Raw genomic sequence first — 17818 nt, forward strand, 5'->3', positions numbered from 1 at the left:
CAGGTGAGTCTAGCCGAAGTACACCCGGCTTTCTGTATCTCGGCTCTGCTCGCTCCTTTCTTCACAATCAGCGGGAGATTGGCGGGGATCGGCGTATAACACGCACCCGCAATTTTCCCCTGATTTTAAAGGGGAAAAAGTGCGTGTTATACACCAATAAATACGGTAAGTAAAACTACTGTAAATAGTCAGTGACATTTTGCAAACAAGCTCATGCACACACATGTGTCAGCTGCTTTTAAGGCATTGTTCACTTGTGTTGCACTGAATCGCATGACAATGGAAACAACATTGCTCCTAGTGGTGAATGTTTACATCAATGCAGTGCAGCTCTGATGAGACTTTGGGAAAGGGTCCTGTGCTACTTTGGTGCAATTTACCATGCGCTTTGGCCTATAGAACATGCAAACCACATCTAAAATGAAACCAGAGTTGCACTTCATAATCGCACTGCAAATTGAGTCAAAATTAAATAGCAGTAGTGTGAAATGGGCCTAACGTACATAGCAGTGCTTGCCTAATTACATGTTATTTACCCATATTTTTGTATGTTACAAGACATTTTCACTACTATGGCCTCGTGCACACTGGATGTTTTACTAACTCTTCTAGACTTCTTTCTTCCTGGCAACAGTGTTTTGACAGATAAAATGCTCGACCCTTGTAAACTCGTGTAACGTGTTTAGGCGTGTCACGCCCAGTGGCCGATAATTCACTTCATTGACCAGAATAATAATTTATTATGGCCATTGAAAAGAATTACTAGTCAAGCGCTAAATGCGCCTAGCAGGAATTTAGACTAATTTAAGCGCATTTATGCATATCAAGCATTATTTCTGCCAAAACTCTGCTGCAATAATGTATGTCTTAGTAGAAAGAAGTTTCTGTGTGCACCTTCTCATATACTGTATATGTTTTCTTCAATTGGGGGTAGCACCTTTCCTTTGTAATGCTGGGCTCTGAATCCTATGTGCATAGAGAGTTGTATATCTTCTGTGTGTGGGCCTTCACTACTATGTGCTTCAGTTTCTTCGTACTGATATCTTTTCTGGCTTCAGACCAAATTGTCCCTACACTGTATGTGTGTATGACTATGAGAGCGACATTAGACTGTAAGTCTAGGTTTTACATCTATGCAGTTGCGATTGATGCGTTTTGCAGGTGTGCTTTGCTTTTTTAACCCTGCGTTTTTTATGTGTTTTTGCATTCAGTTTTCATGTATTTTGTGTTTTGCATTTTTTTTCTCTTTAAACATACTGTATATAGCTTTTTGCTAAGGAGCGGGCTAGGAAGCCAGCCACCGCATTCTTAACAACCAATGAGTCATCAGCTGTCAGTGGGGTTCCCCGCTGACAGCTAGATTTAAAAAAAGGAATTGCCTGTAAAAAAAATGAAAAATAAATGGCATGGGGTCCCCCCCAAATTCACACCAGGCCCCAGGGAATACCGGCCTGCTCCTTAGCAACCAGCTATCTACAGTGTTTTTAAAGGAAAAAAAGACACAAAACGCATCAAAAATGTAACCCTTGCATTTTTGGTGTGACTTCATTGAAGCTTATTACATGCAAAACGCAATCTGCTGCGGAAAAAAAAAGTCCCCGACCCTTTTCAAAAAATGAAGCACTGCAAAATGTACAGATGGGACCTACATCCATCGTAAACCATGTTAAATGGGCAGTAGTGATTTTCTGCAAAATGCAAAACTCATCAAAATGTACATAGGTGTGAACGTAGGGTAAGATCTTCTAGGGCAGGGACTGAAGTGAGGTCTCCTTCAAATGGACATATAGAGTATTGTATACCACCAAAAATTAGCATATTTTTGCGGCAGGTATCCTAGGTTGAGGTCAGCAGTGGAAAGCAAAGATATTTCCATGTAATTGCACATCAAGTGGTTATATGTGGTTAATTAAATGAGTGGCCTTGAACACAGACATTTAGGGATGCTCATCTGTCCGTTACTGCATGTAACCACTTGATGCAAGATTACATGCGAACAGCAGCAGTGGCCTGTTGATGATTGGGTGATCATAAACATCTTTTGCTACCCGCTGCACAAAAATGCTTATTGTTTGGTGTTTTTGACTTTCACCAAACATTCAGTGATTGTGAATAAATTACTGTGATTTCAACACATGCACCAGGAGGATTCACCAACAGCTTAGTGAATGTCAGATTGACTGCTTTATTAATATGCCCTTAATTATGTTACTTACAGAGGATTGTGATGCTATTAGCTTTAGCCCAGTAGTCTGATATTCTATGCTTTTTTTGTCTGGTAAACCCTACTTTCAGAAGTGTTCTTTATTTTTTATATCGTTGTTATTTTGGAACCTTCTACCTAGCATTAGGCTGAGAATGCAATGCAATAACACTGTCGCAATCTGCCTGTGCATATTTTGTTTTGTTCATAGTTGACAGTATTTTATCTGGTTGTAACTAGTCAGCGGTAAGATAAAAGAAGCTTCCTTTTGTACAAAGGGAACAAGGTCAAAGTGATATAGTAAGAGATTTTTTTTTCTATTATTATCCAAACCTTCTACATAGCAATATTTAATTTTGTATTTTTTTTAACAGATTTTCTACTATTCTACAAGTATCTTTACGAAGGCAGGAATTAGCCAACCAATATATGCAACCATAGGAGTTGGTGCAGTAAATACAGTCGCCACTATTGTTTCAGTAAGTTTTCAGGCTGAGTAACTATACCACTTGGAAAAAAGTCATATGTATGCACACACAGTACATATAAACATTTTTTTGTGGAGGTGCTAAACTGAGAGGGTTAGGGAACACTTTTTGATGAAATCTTTATTCCTGTAGGCTGGCTAACTACCTTTGCACTTTGGTAGGGCATACGTTACAGCATTGCATGATATCACAGTTGTATGCAATAGTCTGTTTCTGTATCATTCTTTCTGAATGGCACCCCAAAGACAATAAACTTGGATTTCAGCACACCACAATGCATGGTAATACACTACTATGCATTGTGGTATGCTGCATCAAAAAAAAAAAGGCCAGGTTCAGTTTCTGGTGTGCTGGCTGACGTAACACAACACACATTAACATGTGACATAATGGGAGTGTGGTAACACAACATTACACATCTCAAAGATTTGGAGGGGCCCTTTAGCATAGAGAATAAAACCATGCAAATTATTCCCATACAGTATCTCGAAAAAGTGGCCAGGTTCTCGGGTGTGAATAGGGAGCAGGTGTGTTCAATTTGTTGTTATCGCTCTCACTCTCTCATACTGATCACTGGAAGTTCAACATGGCACCTCATGGCAAAAAACTCTCTGAGGATCTGAAAATAATAATAATTGTTGCACTACATAAAGATGACCTAGGCTATAAGAAAATTGCCAAGACCCTGAAACTGAGTTGCAGCATGGTGGCCAAGACCATACAGCAGTTTAACCACTTACAGACCGGACCATTTTCCTGGTCAAAGACCAGACCACTTTTTGTGATTCGGCACTGCGTCGCTTTAACTGACAGTTGCGTGGTCGTGCAATGTGGTTCCCAAACAAAATTGACGTCCTTTTTTTCCCACAAATAGAGCTTTCTTTTGGTGGTATTTGATCACATCTGCGGTTTTTATTTTTTGCGCTATAAACAAAAATAGAGCGTCAATTTTGAAAAAAACACATTATTTTTTACTTTTTGTTATAATAAATATCCCCAAAAATATATAAAAAAACATTTTTTTCCCTCAGTTTAGGCCGATACGTATTCTTCTACATATTTTTGGTAAAAAAAATCGCAATAAGCGATTATTGATTGGTTTGCGCAAAAGTTATAGTGTTTACAAAATAGGGATAGTTTTATAGCATTTTTATTAATAATTTTTTATTATTATTTTTTTTAATAGTAATGGCGGCGATTAGCGATTTTTATTGTGACTGCGACATTGTGGGGGACCCATCGGACATTTTTGACACATTTTTGGGACCATTGCCATTTATACAGTAATCACTGCTATATAAATGCAGTGATTCCTGTGTAAATGACACTGGCAGTGAAGGGGTTAACCAGTGGGTGGCAGTTTAGGGGTTAAGTGTTCCTAGGGGTGTGTTACTAACTGTGGGGGGGCTGGGCTTTCATTTAGTGAACACTGATCAGTGCTCCAATCACATGGAGCAGAGATCAGCATCACTAGTTGCTAGGCAGAATGGAGAAATGCTGTTTACACGGCATTTCCTCCATTCAGCCGTCCCGTGAGACGATCGCGGGTAGTATGCCCGCGGCGGGTCCCGCGACCGGACTCACGGGGGTCCCGACCAGTGCGGGAGAGTGCCGCCGGCGGCACACTCCTGATGGCAGGGCGGCATTGAAGATTGGACGTACCTGTATGCCAATATGCCTGCCCGTGCCATTCTGTCGACGTACATCGTCGTGCGCTGGTCGGGAACCGGTTAACAGGACAGGTTCCACTCAGAACAGGCCTCACCATGGTTGACCAAAGAAGCTGAGCGCACGTGCTCAGTGTCATATCCAGAGGTTGCCTTTGGGAAATATATGTATGAGTGCTAACAGCATTGCTGCAGAGGTTAAAGGGGTCGGGGGTCAACCTGTCAGTGCTCAGACCATACACCGCACACTGAATCAAATTGGTCTGCATAGCTGTCATCCCAGAAGGAAGCCTCTTCTAAAGATGATGCACAAGAAAGCCTGCACATAGTTTGCTGAAGAAAAACAAACTAAGGACATGGAATACTGGAACCATGTCCTGTGGTCTGATGAGACCAAGATAAACTTATTTGGATCAGATGTTGTCAAGCGTGTGTGGCGAGTAGTGGTGGGAGTGTCATGGTCTGGGGCTGAATGAGTGCTGCTGTCACTGGGGAGCTACAGTTCATTGAGGGAACCATGAATGCCAACATGTACTGTGACATACTGAAGCAGAGCATGTCCCCCTCCCTTCGGAGACTGGGCTGCAAGGCAGTATTCTAACATGATAACAGCCCCAAACACACCTCCAAGACAACCAACACCTTGCTAAAGAGGCTGAGGGTAAAGGTGATAGACTGATCAAACATGTCTCCAGACCTAAACTCTATTGTGCATCTGTGGGGCGCAAGGTCTCTAACATCTACCAGCTCTGTGATGTCATCATGGAGGAGTGGAAGAGTACCCCAGTGGCAACCTGTGAATCTCTGGGGAACTCAATGCCCAAGAGGGTTAATGCAGTGCTGGAAAATAATAATGGACACACAAAATATTGACACGTTGGGCCTAATTTGGACATTTTCACTTAGGGTTGTACTAACTTTTGTTGCCAGGGGTTTAGACATTAATGTGTTGAGTTATTTTGAGGGGACGCAAATTTACACTGTTATACAAGCTTCACACTCACTACTTTACATTGTAGCAAAGTGTAATTTCTTCAGTGTTGTTACATGAAAAGAGATAATAAAATATTTTAAAAAATGTGAGGGGTACACTCACTTTTGTGAGATACTGTGTAACCTGATGATATTTATATTGCCTCTATAATCACGGAATACTTGGCCAGCACATTACCAGATGAGGGGCAGATATTTAGGGGGACCTAGCACTCACTTACCACTTAATAACAGCATACATACTCACAAATATATCATAATGGCATACATGGCCACCACTGTATAATATGTGGGGCAGATATAGGTGGGATCTCCTCTGCATGATCCCAGTATAGGTGTCCACTATGACATCAAATGTCTAGCAGATTCAGTGAAGACCCTCCCTGCATAATGTCAACCTTCATGGTTATCAATGTATCATTGGTATACAGAAGATAGTTTGTACATAAACCCAGCTTATTCCTAGCATACACGGACACTCATATGAGGACTAGGTAGAGTGAGGATTCCCCCCTACAGTAGTATAGGCTTCCAGACAGGTACAGGAATTCTTGATGACATAACTATGATGAATAATTAGTAAACCATTAAATTCTTCAGTAAGCTGGAAATAGCCTTTATTTAGAATGCTGTGTACAGCAATCACCTGCCAAGCATGGTACACAATGAACATGTCCAGCCAATAGCTGGGAATCGGTTAAAGTGTTACTGAATATTTTGCAACAAAGATCTTTTGCAATATTACCCAAGGTAATGGTTGCAAATTCAGACATATTGTGGCACTGAAGCAGACACAGCTGTCCAGCAGGCTGATTAATCTGGGTTAGAGAGTGGAGCCGAGTCTCAGGTACTTTGCTGACTCGAAGTTTACCTGGCAGAGCAGTGCATTCTGTTTCTTTCTATCCTGTAAGCATTTTATTTTATCTGAGCTTTACAAGGTCAAACGCAAGCAAATGCTGACACCCACAAAATTGTCAAAGTAAGCTGAGCGGTCTGTTATTTATTACCACAGAGGTTAGATAATGGTTAAACCCAGAAACAGAACAGAAAGATACAATGTAAAAGGTAAATCTCCTTTCATTCTAAAAATAGATTATTATTAAAAATAATCGATCCTGAAAATAGATTAATTAATTTCACTAGAAACTCTCACTGATCCTAATATAAAAACCAATAAAACCCACTGCAGGAAATCAAATATATACCAAAACCATTCAACAAACAAATGCATGAAAAATATGTGATTTTTATTTTTTTTAGCAATAAAGACCCTTTTCACACGGGACAGATCAGTAATAATCCGCCCCGTGATGATCCGCTCGCTCAGCGGGGATAGCTCTGTTGTCCCTGCTGAGCCGGCTGCGGACAGGGCGGTCTCCGCACACTGTACAGGGACCGCCCTGTCAGCTCTCCGCTCTCCTCTATGGGGATCGGATGCGCACGGACCGTCTGTCCGTGTTCATCCGATCCGCTCTGCAGACGGATAGAAAAATTGGATTTTCCTCCGTCTGCAGAATCGGACAGTAGCGGAGGCGGACGAAATCGGGTGTCTGCGGATGTTCATCCGCAGACACCCGCTATCCCATAGGGATGAATGTATGCCCGTATTTCATCCGCAAACAGATGGATGAAATACGGACATATCGTCCGCATGTGTGAAAGGGGCCAAAGACAATTCAAACTATTAATTAACACCTATTTACATGCCTTCCACACTGTTCGTTAATTTTTTTCACATTTAGGCCCCTTTCACATGGGTCAGCAAGGCACCAGTCTTCTGTTCCCCTGCCAATCAAAGCAGAGTGGGCATTTGATGGGTCCATGGTTATAGGCATCACTGTAGAAAATACAGTAGATAAAAACAGAGGTCGCAATGGCCTAGTGCATTAACCAATGACAATTTTATTAGAGATAAAATATAGCTACTCACAAACAGATAGTATAATCACTCATCCAGCCACTGCATGTGGCTACAATTTCCCAGCATTGCTGAAGCCTCTAGCTCAGGGGTAGGGAACGTCGGCTCTCCAGCTGTTTTGAAACTACAAGTCCCATGAGACATTACAAGACCCTAACAATAAGAGGCATGACTCCCAGAGGCAGAGGCATGATGGGATTTGTAGTTTCAAAACAGCTGGAGAGCCGAGGTTCCCTACCCCAGCTTGAGGAGGACCTCCACAGGGTCCCTGCTTGTTGACGTGTTTTGAAGGTGTGTCCTTCTTCACCAGAGCTCTGATGAAGAAGGACATACCTCCAAAATGTGTGTGCCAGCAGGCTATATTTTAGTTATATTTACCTATATTTTATATTTTATCTCTAATAAAATTGTTGTTGGTAAATGCACTAGGCCAGTGCACCCTCTGTTTTTTATCTATTTTCAGTGTTCTGAGGACAACCCCAGTCCTAGAGGGCAGCAAAGCTCTAAAGCTATACCCACTTTAGACTTCTGTTTTGGTTTGGGCTATCATACCTATGTGCAGGTAATTATCATTGCAGTTGTTCTATAGGCATCACTACAGGAGGGGCATGTCAGGGTCCACTGTTATTTGGACTCCAGTACAGGATATAATAGTGATGTAGTGGCCAGCAGGGGGATGCACAGAATGCAATTTGTACGCTGCTGAATTGGGACTTACCACCCCTACCTTATCCCCAGAGGTACTGATTTTCATACAGCATCATTCACTGGTGGTATTTGTATTTTCTTTATTCTGCTTCAACTTATAAAGTTGCTTAAATAAACTACTATTAGCTACTCACAGACAATTTTCTTATGCTACAGGTATTTCTTGTTGAAAAAGCCGGAAGAAGATCTCTTTATATTATTGGCTTAGCAGGCATGTGCATATGTGCGATCATCATGACTATTGCTCTAGCCCTACTGGTAAGTCTCATTTAAATTCCAATCACCTGAATACTACATAAAAATATCATACAATGGGACTGTATAAATGAATGGCTATGCTTTTTTTTTTACAAATATTACATTTAATATTAATAATTTAAAATAATTCATTCTATTATCATTCCTCTTTTTCTTTATATATTAAAGCCTTTATATTACTTTGGTAATAAGGGGGTTAGTCAATTTTGTATTGAAATGTTTGCTAGGTTAAAAGGGAATTTCATTTCTGCAGAGACCCTTTGACTACTTTTGATTTGATACAAACTTCCAAAAAGTGCAGTTGAAATTTAGAAACTCAGTAAGGCTAACTTCACATGGCCATAAAAACTTATATGCTTTTCTGTAACAAAAGTTCCTGCGTAAATGATACTTGCTTTTAGATCAGTTTTTAATGTATAAAATTGTCCTTTTTTTTTTTACCAGAATGAATGGTAGATATGTACACAAATGGACTCATATGCAGATTTTTGATTTTTGTGTTATTGAACTGAGCATTGTGCATGTTTACATACCTGTTTAAATGTCTATATTGAAGGGGCGTGCAGTCAGGGGAGGCAGGTGAGACAGTCTCCCCTGCCATGAACATTAAAAATAAAAAAATTAAAATCGAGCTTTGAGGGTCATAGTTCGGCAACCTGAGGTTACAGAGACCCGAAGTTTGGGGGGGTAGGTAAGTCCTACCCCACCTCTGGTAAAAAACCACCACCACTTGGTGCTCCTCTGACCTATGGTTCTGGAGATACGGGGCTCCTTGTGCAGCCTGTCAGAAGCTACATACAAAGCGGCCCGTTTAAATACAAGCTGGCATACTCTGTTTGCAGCAGACTGAGAGGATGAGCTCACAGTGCCTCTCCTCACTTCTTATCAGAGGCACTGAGCTCAATGAACAGCTTGGAGTCTTGTACCATTGGTAAAGTGCCATTAGCCCCAGATGTCCAATAAAAATGCTGCAGTGGAAGCACGCTTCTCACTGCAGTTTCATAGAAAGGGGCATGTGTCTAAGCCCCTGTGCACACGGTCGGACATTCTGCCAACCAAATCTGTTGGATTTTGTCCGACGGATTTTGTCCGACGGATTGTGTCCGAAACTGTTGCATACACACGGTTGGACCAAGTTGTCAGAAAATCCGATCGTTCAGAACGTGATGACGTTATTTTGTTACGACGGGACTACGTTCACGCTAGTAGCCAATAGCTTTGGTGTAGGAATTTGATCTGAGCATGCGTGGCACTTTGTCCGATCGGAATTCTCTACACATGATCGGAGCATGTCCGATCGGACCAGTTTGTCGGAAAATATTTCCAACAAGTTGGAAAATTGGGATTCCGACGGAATCAGTCCGATGCATACCACACACAGTCAGATTATGCGACAACACGGTCCGATAGGACACATTCCAACGGATTCTCCGACCGTGTGTGCAAGGGCTAAGAGACAAATGCTCCCTTTCAGCCCAGCCCCTTTAACTACAAGGAAAAAACATGGGTAATGGGTATAAGATTTACCCATAATCCCATGTTTTTCTTACACAGTGGAGAGGGAGAATGAGACTCTGCTGCTGCTGAAAAGGTACAAACGAAATCATATATTATTATGCTATATGTTATAAGATAATAATTTATTATTTATCTATTTACTGTGAAATTACTGGTTGGAAGTTATAACTTCAAACTTCAGTAATTTTTCCGTTAAGCCACCTGCTTGAGTACAGTTTTTGAAAATATAGTAAATTACCTTAAAAACAATATATAATAATTAATTGCATATTACTTATGATAATTAACCCCTTGCGACCCAGGCCAATTCTGACACATCTCTCCTACATGTAAAAATCATAATTATTTTGCTAGAAAACTACTCAGAATCCCCAAACATTATATATATATATACAGTGGTGTGAAAAAGTGTTTGCCCCCTTCCTCATTTCCTGTTCCTTTGCATGTTTGTCACACTTAAGTGTTTCGGAACATCAAACCAATTTAAACAATAGTCAAGGACAACACAAGTAAACACAAAATGCAATTTGTAAATGAAGGTGTTTATTATTAAAGGTGAAAAAAAATCCAAACCATCATGGCCCTGTGTGAAAAAGTGATTGCCCCCTAAACCTAATAACTGGTTGGGCCACCCTTAGCAGCAACAACTGCAACCAAGCGTTTGCGATAACGTGCAATGAGGCTTTTACAGCATCCTGGAGGAATTTTGGCCCACTCATCTTTGCAGAATTGTCCTAATTCAGTTACATTAGAGGGTTTTCGAGCATGAACGGCCTTTTTAAGGTCATACCACAACATCTCAATAGGATTCAGGTCAGGACTTTGGCTAGGCCACTCCAAAGTCTTCATTTTGTTTTTCTTCAGCCATTCGGTGGTGGACTTGCTGGTGTGTTTAGGATCATTGTCCTGCTGCAGAACCCAAGTTCGTTTCAGCTTGAGTACACGAACAGATGGTCGGACATTCTCCTTCAGGATCTCTTGGTAGACAGCAGAATTCATAGTTCCTTTTATCACGGCAAGTCTTCCAGGTCCTGAAGCAGCAAAACAGCCCCAGACCATCACACTACCACCACCATATTTTACTGTTGGTATAATGTTCTTTTTATGAAATGCAGTGTTCCTTCTACGCCAGATATACTTGGACACACACCTTCCAAAGAGTTCCACTTTTGTCTCATCGGTCCACAGAATGTTGTCCCAAAAGTCTTGGGGATCATCAAGATGTGTTGTGGAGAAATTGAGACGAGCTTTGATGTTCTTTTTGCTCAGCAGTGGTTTTCTCCTTGGAACTCTGCCATGCAGGCCATTTTTGCCCAGTCTTTTCCTGATGGTGGAGGCATGAACGCTGACCTTAACTGAGGCAAGTGAGGCCTGCAGTTCCTTGGACGTTGTTGTGGGGTCTTTTGTGACCTCTTGGATGAGTCGTCGCTGCGCTCTTGGGGTAATTTTGGGCGGCCGGACACTCCTGGGAAGGTTCACCACTGTTCCATGTCTTCGCCATTTGTGGATAATGGCTCTCACTGTGGTTCGCTGGATTCCCAAAGCTTTGGAAATGGCTTTATAACCCTTTCCAGACTGATAGATCTCAATTACTTTCTTTCTCAATTGTTCCTGAATTTCTTTGGGTCTCGGCATGATGTGTAGCTTTTAAGGATCTTCTGGTGGACCTTACTGTGTCAAGCAGCTCCTATTTAAGTGATGCCTTGATTGTGAACAGGTGTGGCAATAATCAGGCCTGGGTGTGGCTAGAGAAATTGAACTCAGGTGTGGACAACCACAGTTATAGTATGTTTTAACAAGGGGGGCAATCACTTTTTCACACAGGGCCATGATGGTTTGGATTTTTTTTCACCTTTAATAATAAACGCCTTCATTTACAAATTGCATTTTGTGTTTACTTGTGTTGTCCTTGACTATTGTTTAAATTGGTTTGATGTTCCGAAACACTTAAGTGTGACAAACATGCAAAGGAACAGGAAATGAGGAAGGGGGCAAACACTTTTTCACACCACTGTATATTGTTTTAGCAGACACCCTAGGGAATAAAATGGTGGGCATTGCAACCTTTTATGCTACACTGCAATTTTTCAAATGCATTTTTTTTTGGAAAGAAACACATGAATAAAAAAAAAAAACTATGAAAGCTGATGTTTAGCCAACTAATCAGATACCTAACATGTCACGCTTTAAAATTGCGCACACTTGTGGAATTGGTTGCAGCAAAGAAATGCGCATGATTCCCCCATGAACACAGACAGTGTTGACAGGGGAATACCTCCTGCCGAGCAATTGTCTTCACCCAGCGAGAAGACAGAGATTATTGCTAGCGGCTATAGCAGCCGCTTGCAATAATTGTAAGCAAATCTGGCAGGATGGTTGTACCCAAGTGTACCGAGTCTATCGATCATAGATCAACTTGGTACATTCAGCCTGCCCATCAATGCGAGATTGGAGATCTGAGATTGGAACTGTGTATGGTCGGCACAAATGTATTTCTAACTGTTTTTGTTTCCCTTATAGTCTAGTCATGCTGGAATGAGCTATCTCTGTATGGTTGCCATCTTCCTGTTTGTGGTCTTCTTTGAAGTTGGACCCGGTCCCATCCCTTGGTTTATAGTTGCTGAACTATTCAGTCAGGGTCCTCGACCTGCAGCTATGGCTGTGTCTGGGTTCTGCAACTGGAGCTGCAATTTCATAATTGGAATGTGCTTCCAATACATTGCGGTGAGTATGAATTTCAGACCATTATCAGTTATATCTCTAGCTCTTTGTAGCTCTACTTTTCTTATTTAACTTGGACCTTGAAAGTTACATAGCCCCTCAAAATGTCTACGTCTCAAAGACTTCAACCAATACAACTCTGCCCTCCAAAAATACTATTCTTTCCTCCACACTGTCAACTCTTATTAACACCTTCTCATCCAGTCCCCATAAACTCTTCTCTACCTTCAACTCTCTACTTCGTCCTCCACCGCCTCCACCCACTGACTCAATCACTGCCCAGGAGATTGCTAATCACTTCAAAAACAAGATTGATACAATCTGTGATGAAATCTTCACTCTACAGGTATCTCCCCCAGTTAAGACCCCATGTCAGCAGGTACAATTGACACTCCCCTTATTCAAATCTGCTACTACAGACGAAGTTGCTAATCTCCTTTCTAACACCAACCTAACCACCTGTCCCTGGACCCTATTCCCTCTCAAATACTATGGTTGCTCTCTAACTCTATCCTACACTCTCTAAGCCACATCTTCAATCTCTCCCTCACCTCTGGCATTTTCCCGAATGCTCTAACACATGCACTGGTAACCCCCATACTTAAAAAGCAGTCCTTGGACCCTACCAATCTTAACAACCTATGCCCTATCTCCTTGCTCCCCCTTTCCTCTAAACTCCTTGAATGCCTGGTTTACAACCTAGTGACCACCTCATTAAGAATAACCTTCTTGATCCCCTTCAATCTGGATTTTGCCCTCAACACACCACAGAAACTGCTCTTTTAAAACTCACAAATGACCTACTAGCTGCAAAAACCAACGAACACTATTCTGTACTCCTACTTCTGGACCTTTCAGCTGCCTTTGACATGGTTGACCACCCTCTCCTCCTCCAAAAAACATTACTCCCTCAGTCTCCGTCACTGTGCTTTTCAGTGGCTCTCATTCTACCTATGCCAATGCACCTTCAGTGTCACTTACTATTCTACTTCCTCCACTCCTCTTCCCTTCTCTGTCGGGTCCCCAAGGTTCTGTTCTTGGACCTCTTTTATTTTCAATCTACACCTCTTCCCTGGGTCAGCTAATAGCCTCTCATGGCTTTCAATATAATTTCTATGCTGACGACACACAAATCTATCTCTCCACCCCTCAACTCACTCCATTAGTCTCCTCACGCATCATTAAATTACTAACAGACATACCTGTATGGATGTCACACCACTTCCTCAAACTCAACTTGTCCAAAACCGAGCTTATAATATTTCCTCCCCCACGTGCCTCTTCCCCTGACTTATCTGTCAAGAGCAATGGCGCAACAATCCACCCATCACCACATGTCAGCGTGCTAGGTGTTATCCTAGACTCTGAACTCTCCTTTCAGCCCCATATCCAATCACTTTCCAAAGCTTGCCGCCTCAACCTCTGCAACATCTCTAAACTACATCCCTTTCTAACCAATGAAACCACAAAGCTCCAGATTCACTCCCTGGTCATCTATTGCCTTGACTACTGCAACACCCTCCTCATTGACTTACCTTTAAATAGACTATCCCCCCTTCAGTCCATCATGAATGCTGTTGCCAGACTCATCCACCTTACAAACCGCTCAGTGCCTCCATTGGATGCCACTCGCCCAACAAATTAAATTCAAAATACTAACAATAAGTTACAAAGCCTTCCACAACTCTGCCCCCAGCTACATCACTAACCTAGTCTCAAAATGCCAACGTAATCGCCCTCTTCGTGTCTCCCAAGACCTCCCGCTCTCTAGCTCCCTCATCACCTCCTCTCATATCCGCCTCCAGGAATTCTCCCGAGCCTCGCCCATCCTCTGGAATTTGCTACCCCAATCTGTCAGACTGTCTCCAAATGTATCCACTTTTAGGCGATCCCTGAAAACTTTCCTCTTGAGAGAAGCCTGTCCTGCCTCCACCTAAATCTAACAACTGCACTATTTTCTCCATTAGCTCATCCCCCGCAACTATTACCCCTTTGTATAACTTGACCCTCCCTCCTAGATTGTAAGCTCTACCGAGCAGGACTCTCTGACCTAATGTTTTAAAGCTTTGTGTAAACTGTCGGCGCTATATAAATCCTGTATAATAATAATAATAATACTTCACAATTCAGTAAGTTCAGTATTATAACTTGTTTTCTGATGGGCATGGTGTGCATGGATTTCGTCCTTCAGGCTGTCCCTAAAAGTTTTCTCTGTTCACAGGATACACTTTAATTTTCAACATCAACCTTGTGATAGCAATAGAAAATATACTTATTTTTGATAATCCATTATAAGCTTAATTAAAATATTCTCCTTTCTTGTTATGAGCGCTGCCTGTATGCTGACCATCTCTTTCCAAAACTTCTTTGATTCCTTACATGCTTTGCAACTTCTCCTCTGGTTACTTTCCACATCTTTACATGTCTTCTGAAGCCTGTCTGAAAAATTAACAGAGATTGTATCGTCCTATTCTAACTTGTCGCTGAGACGTTGCTAAGTCTCCCAGATGTTATTGTTCACCTCCACCATCACATGCACTTTCTCTCTCCTGATGCAATAGCTCTCAGCTCAGCATTTGAGAGCTTGCTCCTGTGATGGTTGTGAACAGTAGCAACTGGGAGTCTCTTAGCAGCATCCTAGCAATGAGGCAGGATGGGATGATACAATTTCTGGGAGTTTCCTACCATATACAAAGGGAATTATCCAACTTTAGTAAAAGCTGCTGAGTTTGTTTTTATCTACAGACACCTCTTATCTACATATTTTATCTTTACCAAAAAGTGCCTATGCCTTTAAAGAAAGAAAGAGTACTTTTATACCAATCCTGTTCCAACATGAGCACAGCATATCCTTTTCTAAAACAGCACCGTCAAAAGGTTCCATTGCACAGATTTTACCTGAAATCTTCAGAATCACTGCAAGCTGTACTGACCCATGCATACTACAGTCTTTTATCATTTCAGTGGTATGGCAATCTTAGTTCACAGGTTCCCCATTGAAGTAAAAAGTGGCTACAGCATGCATGTGCCTGTACAAATTAGGATTATCTGAGGATTTCATCAACAAGCTATGTAGTGCAAGGTCACATGATCGACACACATATTAGTGATGAAGTTGTGCTATGCTTATTATGATGGGGAGGATGTGTAGTAGTCATTGTTTGCCCTTTCCTCCACTACTACCCTAGACAGCACTTTGAAATTCTTCACTGAGGGCAGCTTTTGATGAGTGGCTATTGTTTTGGCTTGGCTAATCAGAAAATATTCTCTGAGGAGTGTGACTGCATAACGATGTCATCTGATCTGCATCACCAGCCAATCAGAAGCAAGCATTGGACACACCAAACATTTTTTACAACTGTGAATATATTCACAACACCCTGGAGTGAAGGAGTTACCATTGTTGCATCAGAAGTGTTGCCTTTTTTTTCATGGTCATAAGTGAGGGACTGGGATAAAAAGGCAGGGAAAAGCTCACAATGTCCATCATATGGAAAGGTGCTACTCCATTAACTGAAGCAAAGTGTTGGCGCTATAAATCTAGTGCCACCACTCGTTTGTAATAATTCTTTATAAATAAATAAATAAAACGACATTATCGATTTCAAGCTGTAAACTATTAAGTAAAAAAAAAGGTCTCTTAAAAAGATTTGTGTTTTTAGCTTTCACTTGTATATCTGCAGCAGCTATCAAGAGTGTCCTTTTTGAAGAGTTGTTTTGCTTTTCTTTTTAGGATGCCTGTGGGCCGTATGTGTTTATTATATTTGCAGTACTCCTATTGGGTTTCACCATTTTTACATACTTCAAAGTGCCAGAAACAAAAGGGAAGTCCTTTGAAGAAATATCCGCTGAGTTCCGCAAGAAAAAACATGGAGGAAAGAAATCTACAGAGATGGAGTACCTGGGAACAAGTTCAGAGGCTTGAACTAATAAGATGTATAAATAGGATGCGGACATCAATTACATTTCACAGACTGTTATATCAAACAGGGTAAACAATGGGCACATTTTCTTCTTCATTTTTTTTTTTTTTTAAGATACTTATTTTTGTAACGCTGAACCTCTTTTGGTAAAACATAGATATTCGTGTTTTATGTATATGTAGCACTACTTTTGTAGGAGCTACACTGGATAGAATGGATACTCTTGTTCTTGGCCTTGACCTTCTCAGAAACCTCAACCTCTCTGACTCACCTGGTTAGGTGGAGGCCTGTATAGCACCACAAAATCCATTGGGGCTGTGCCTGACACCCAGCAATGATGTTCTATCAGAGAGAAAAACACCAAATCAGATTGTAAAAGGTAACTCAATGTATTGTGTATCAAGTCAATGGGTAACTAGGAAAAACACTAAATGGATTGACCATAGTATTGTCTGATATACAAGGTAATCACTGTCAGAATAGAAACCACCATTTGAGTTTGACCTCCGGATCAGCATAAACAATAACAATGCTAGCAGAAGTGCAGCAGTGAATAGAGTTGAACTACTAATAAATGAGGCTTCACTGTTAACATGCACTAATGGCAGCTATGCTTGACCTAAACTGACTGCATTGGCCCAGATCATATGGAAATGATTGAATACTTAAAGAGAATACTGGAGAGTAGCAATCGTAATGGGAGAGGAAGTCTCTAATATGGTTCTTCAGCCGACTGCAGATGGGTCCCTTTAAAAACGTTGGTGCACTTGGTGAAAGTCTACTTTGACAACCTGCAGGCAGTGAATAAACAGTAAGTACTGGCTTGTTTCAGTATAGTTCTTTATGATCCATAAGCCATAAAGTCCATTCCTAAAAAAAGTCTTTATGGCAAAGCGGCGCTTCCAAATAATGCTGAACACAGTTAGATGACAATAGTACAAAACACCCAGTGAAACAAATTCAGTCAAGATGCCTGAATAACAGTACATAGAAATTCATCAGGTGTATAGAGAATCCATCTTCACACCACACCCAGTGATTCCACTTCCACAGGAATTGCGCTTATCAGAAATCTGTCAAATAACGCTTTGGATATTTACAGGGCCGTCTTTAATAGTGATTGGACCCTGGGCAAAAAATTTCTAGCCCCCCCCCCCCCCCCCCCATGCAATTTCATTCTTCACCTGCTCTGAGACATAAAATCACTAGCAGTTAGACTTAAAATCAGTTTACCGGATCAGATCAGGCAGCAATTGTGATTGGTTGCCAGCAGTTACAGCATATAATTACTGCTTACTGACTGGTTGCTAGAGGTTACAGCACACATTACGGCTCACTGATAGTTGCTCGAAGTTACAGCAAATTATTTCTGCTTGTTAATTGGTTGCTAGAGATTACTGTACAGTAATACTGCTCACTGA

The 17818-nt window shown here is 41.4% G+C and overlaps 1 protein-coding gene across 1 annotated transcript in view; it reads left to right on the forward strand.

Annotated features, from left to right (window-relative positions):
• SLC2A2 (solute carrier family 2 member 2) overlaps positions 1–17218 on the forward strand; it is a 79558-nt gene extending 62340 nt beyond the window's left edge. Inside the window, exons 8-11 of the mRNA XM_077487993.1 lie at positions 2578–2682; positions 8134–8235; positions 12274–12477; positions 16208–17218. Coding sequence (XP_077344119.1) covers positions 2578–2682; positions 8134–8235; positions 12274–12477; positions 16208–16399 — 603 coding nt within the window. The 3' untranslated portion in view covers positions 16400–17218. The remainder of the gene's footprint in view (positions 1–2577; positions 2683–8133; positions 8236–12273; positions 12478–16207) is intronic.
• Positions 17219–17818: the final 600 nt, after the last annotated feature.

This window comes from Lithobates pipiens, unplaced genomic scaffold (assembly GCF_037356315.1).
Source record: "Lithobates pipiens isolate NorthernLeopardFrog02 unplaced genomic scaffold, aLitPip1_a1.2 Scaffold_18, whole genome shotgun sequence".
NCBI lineage: Eukaryota > Metazoa > Chordata > Amphibia > Anura > Ranidae > Lithobates > Lithobates pipiens.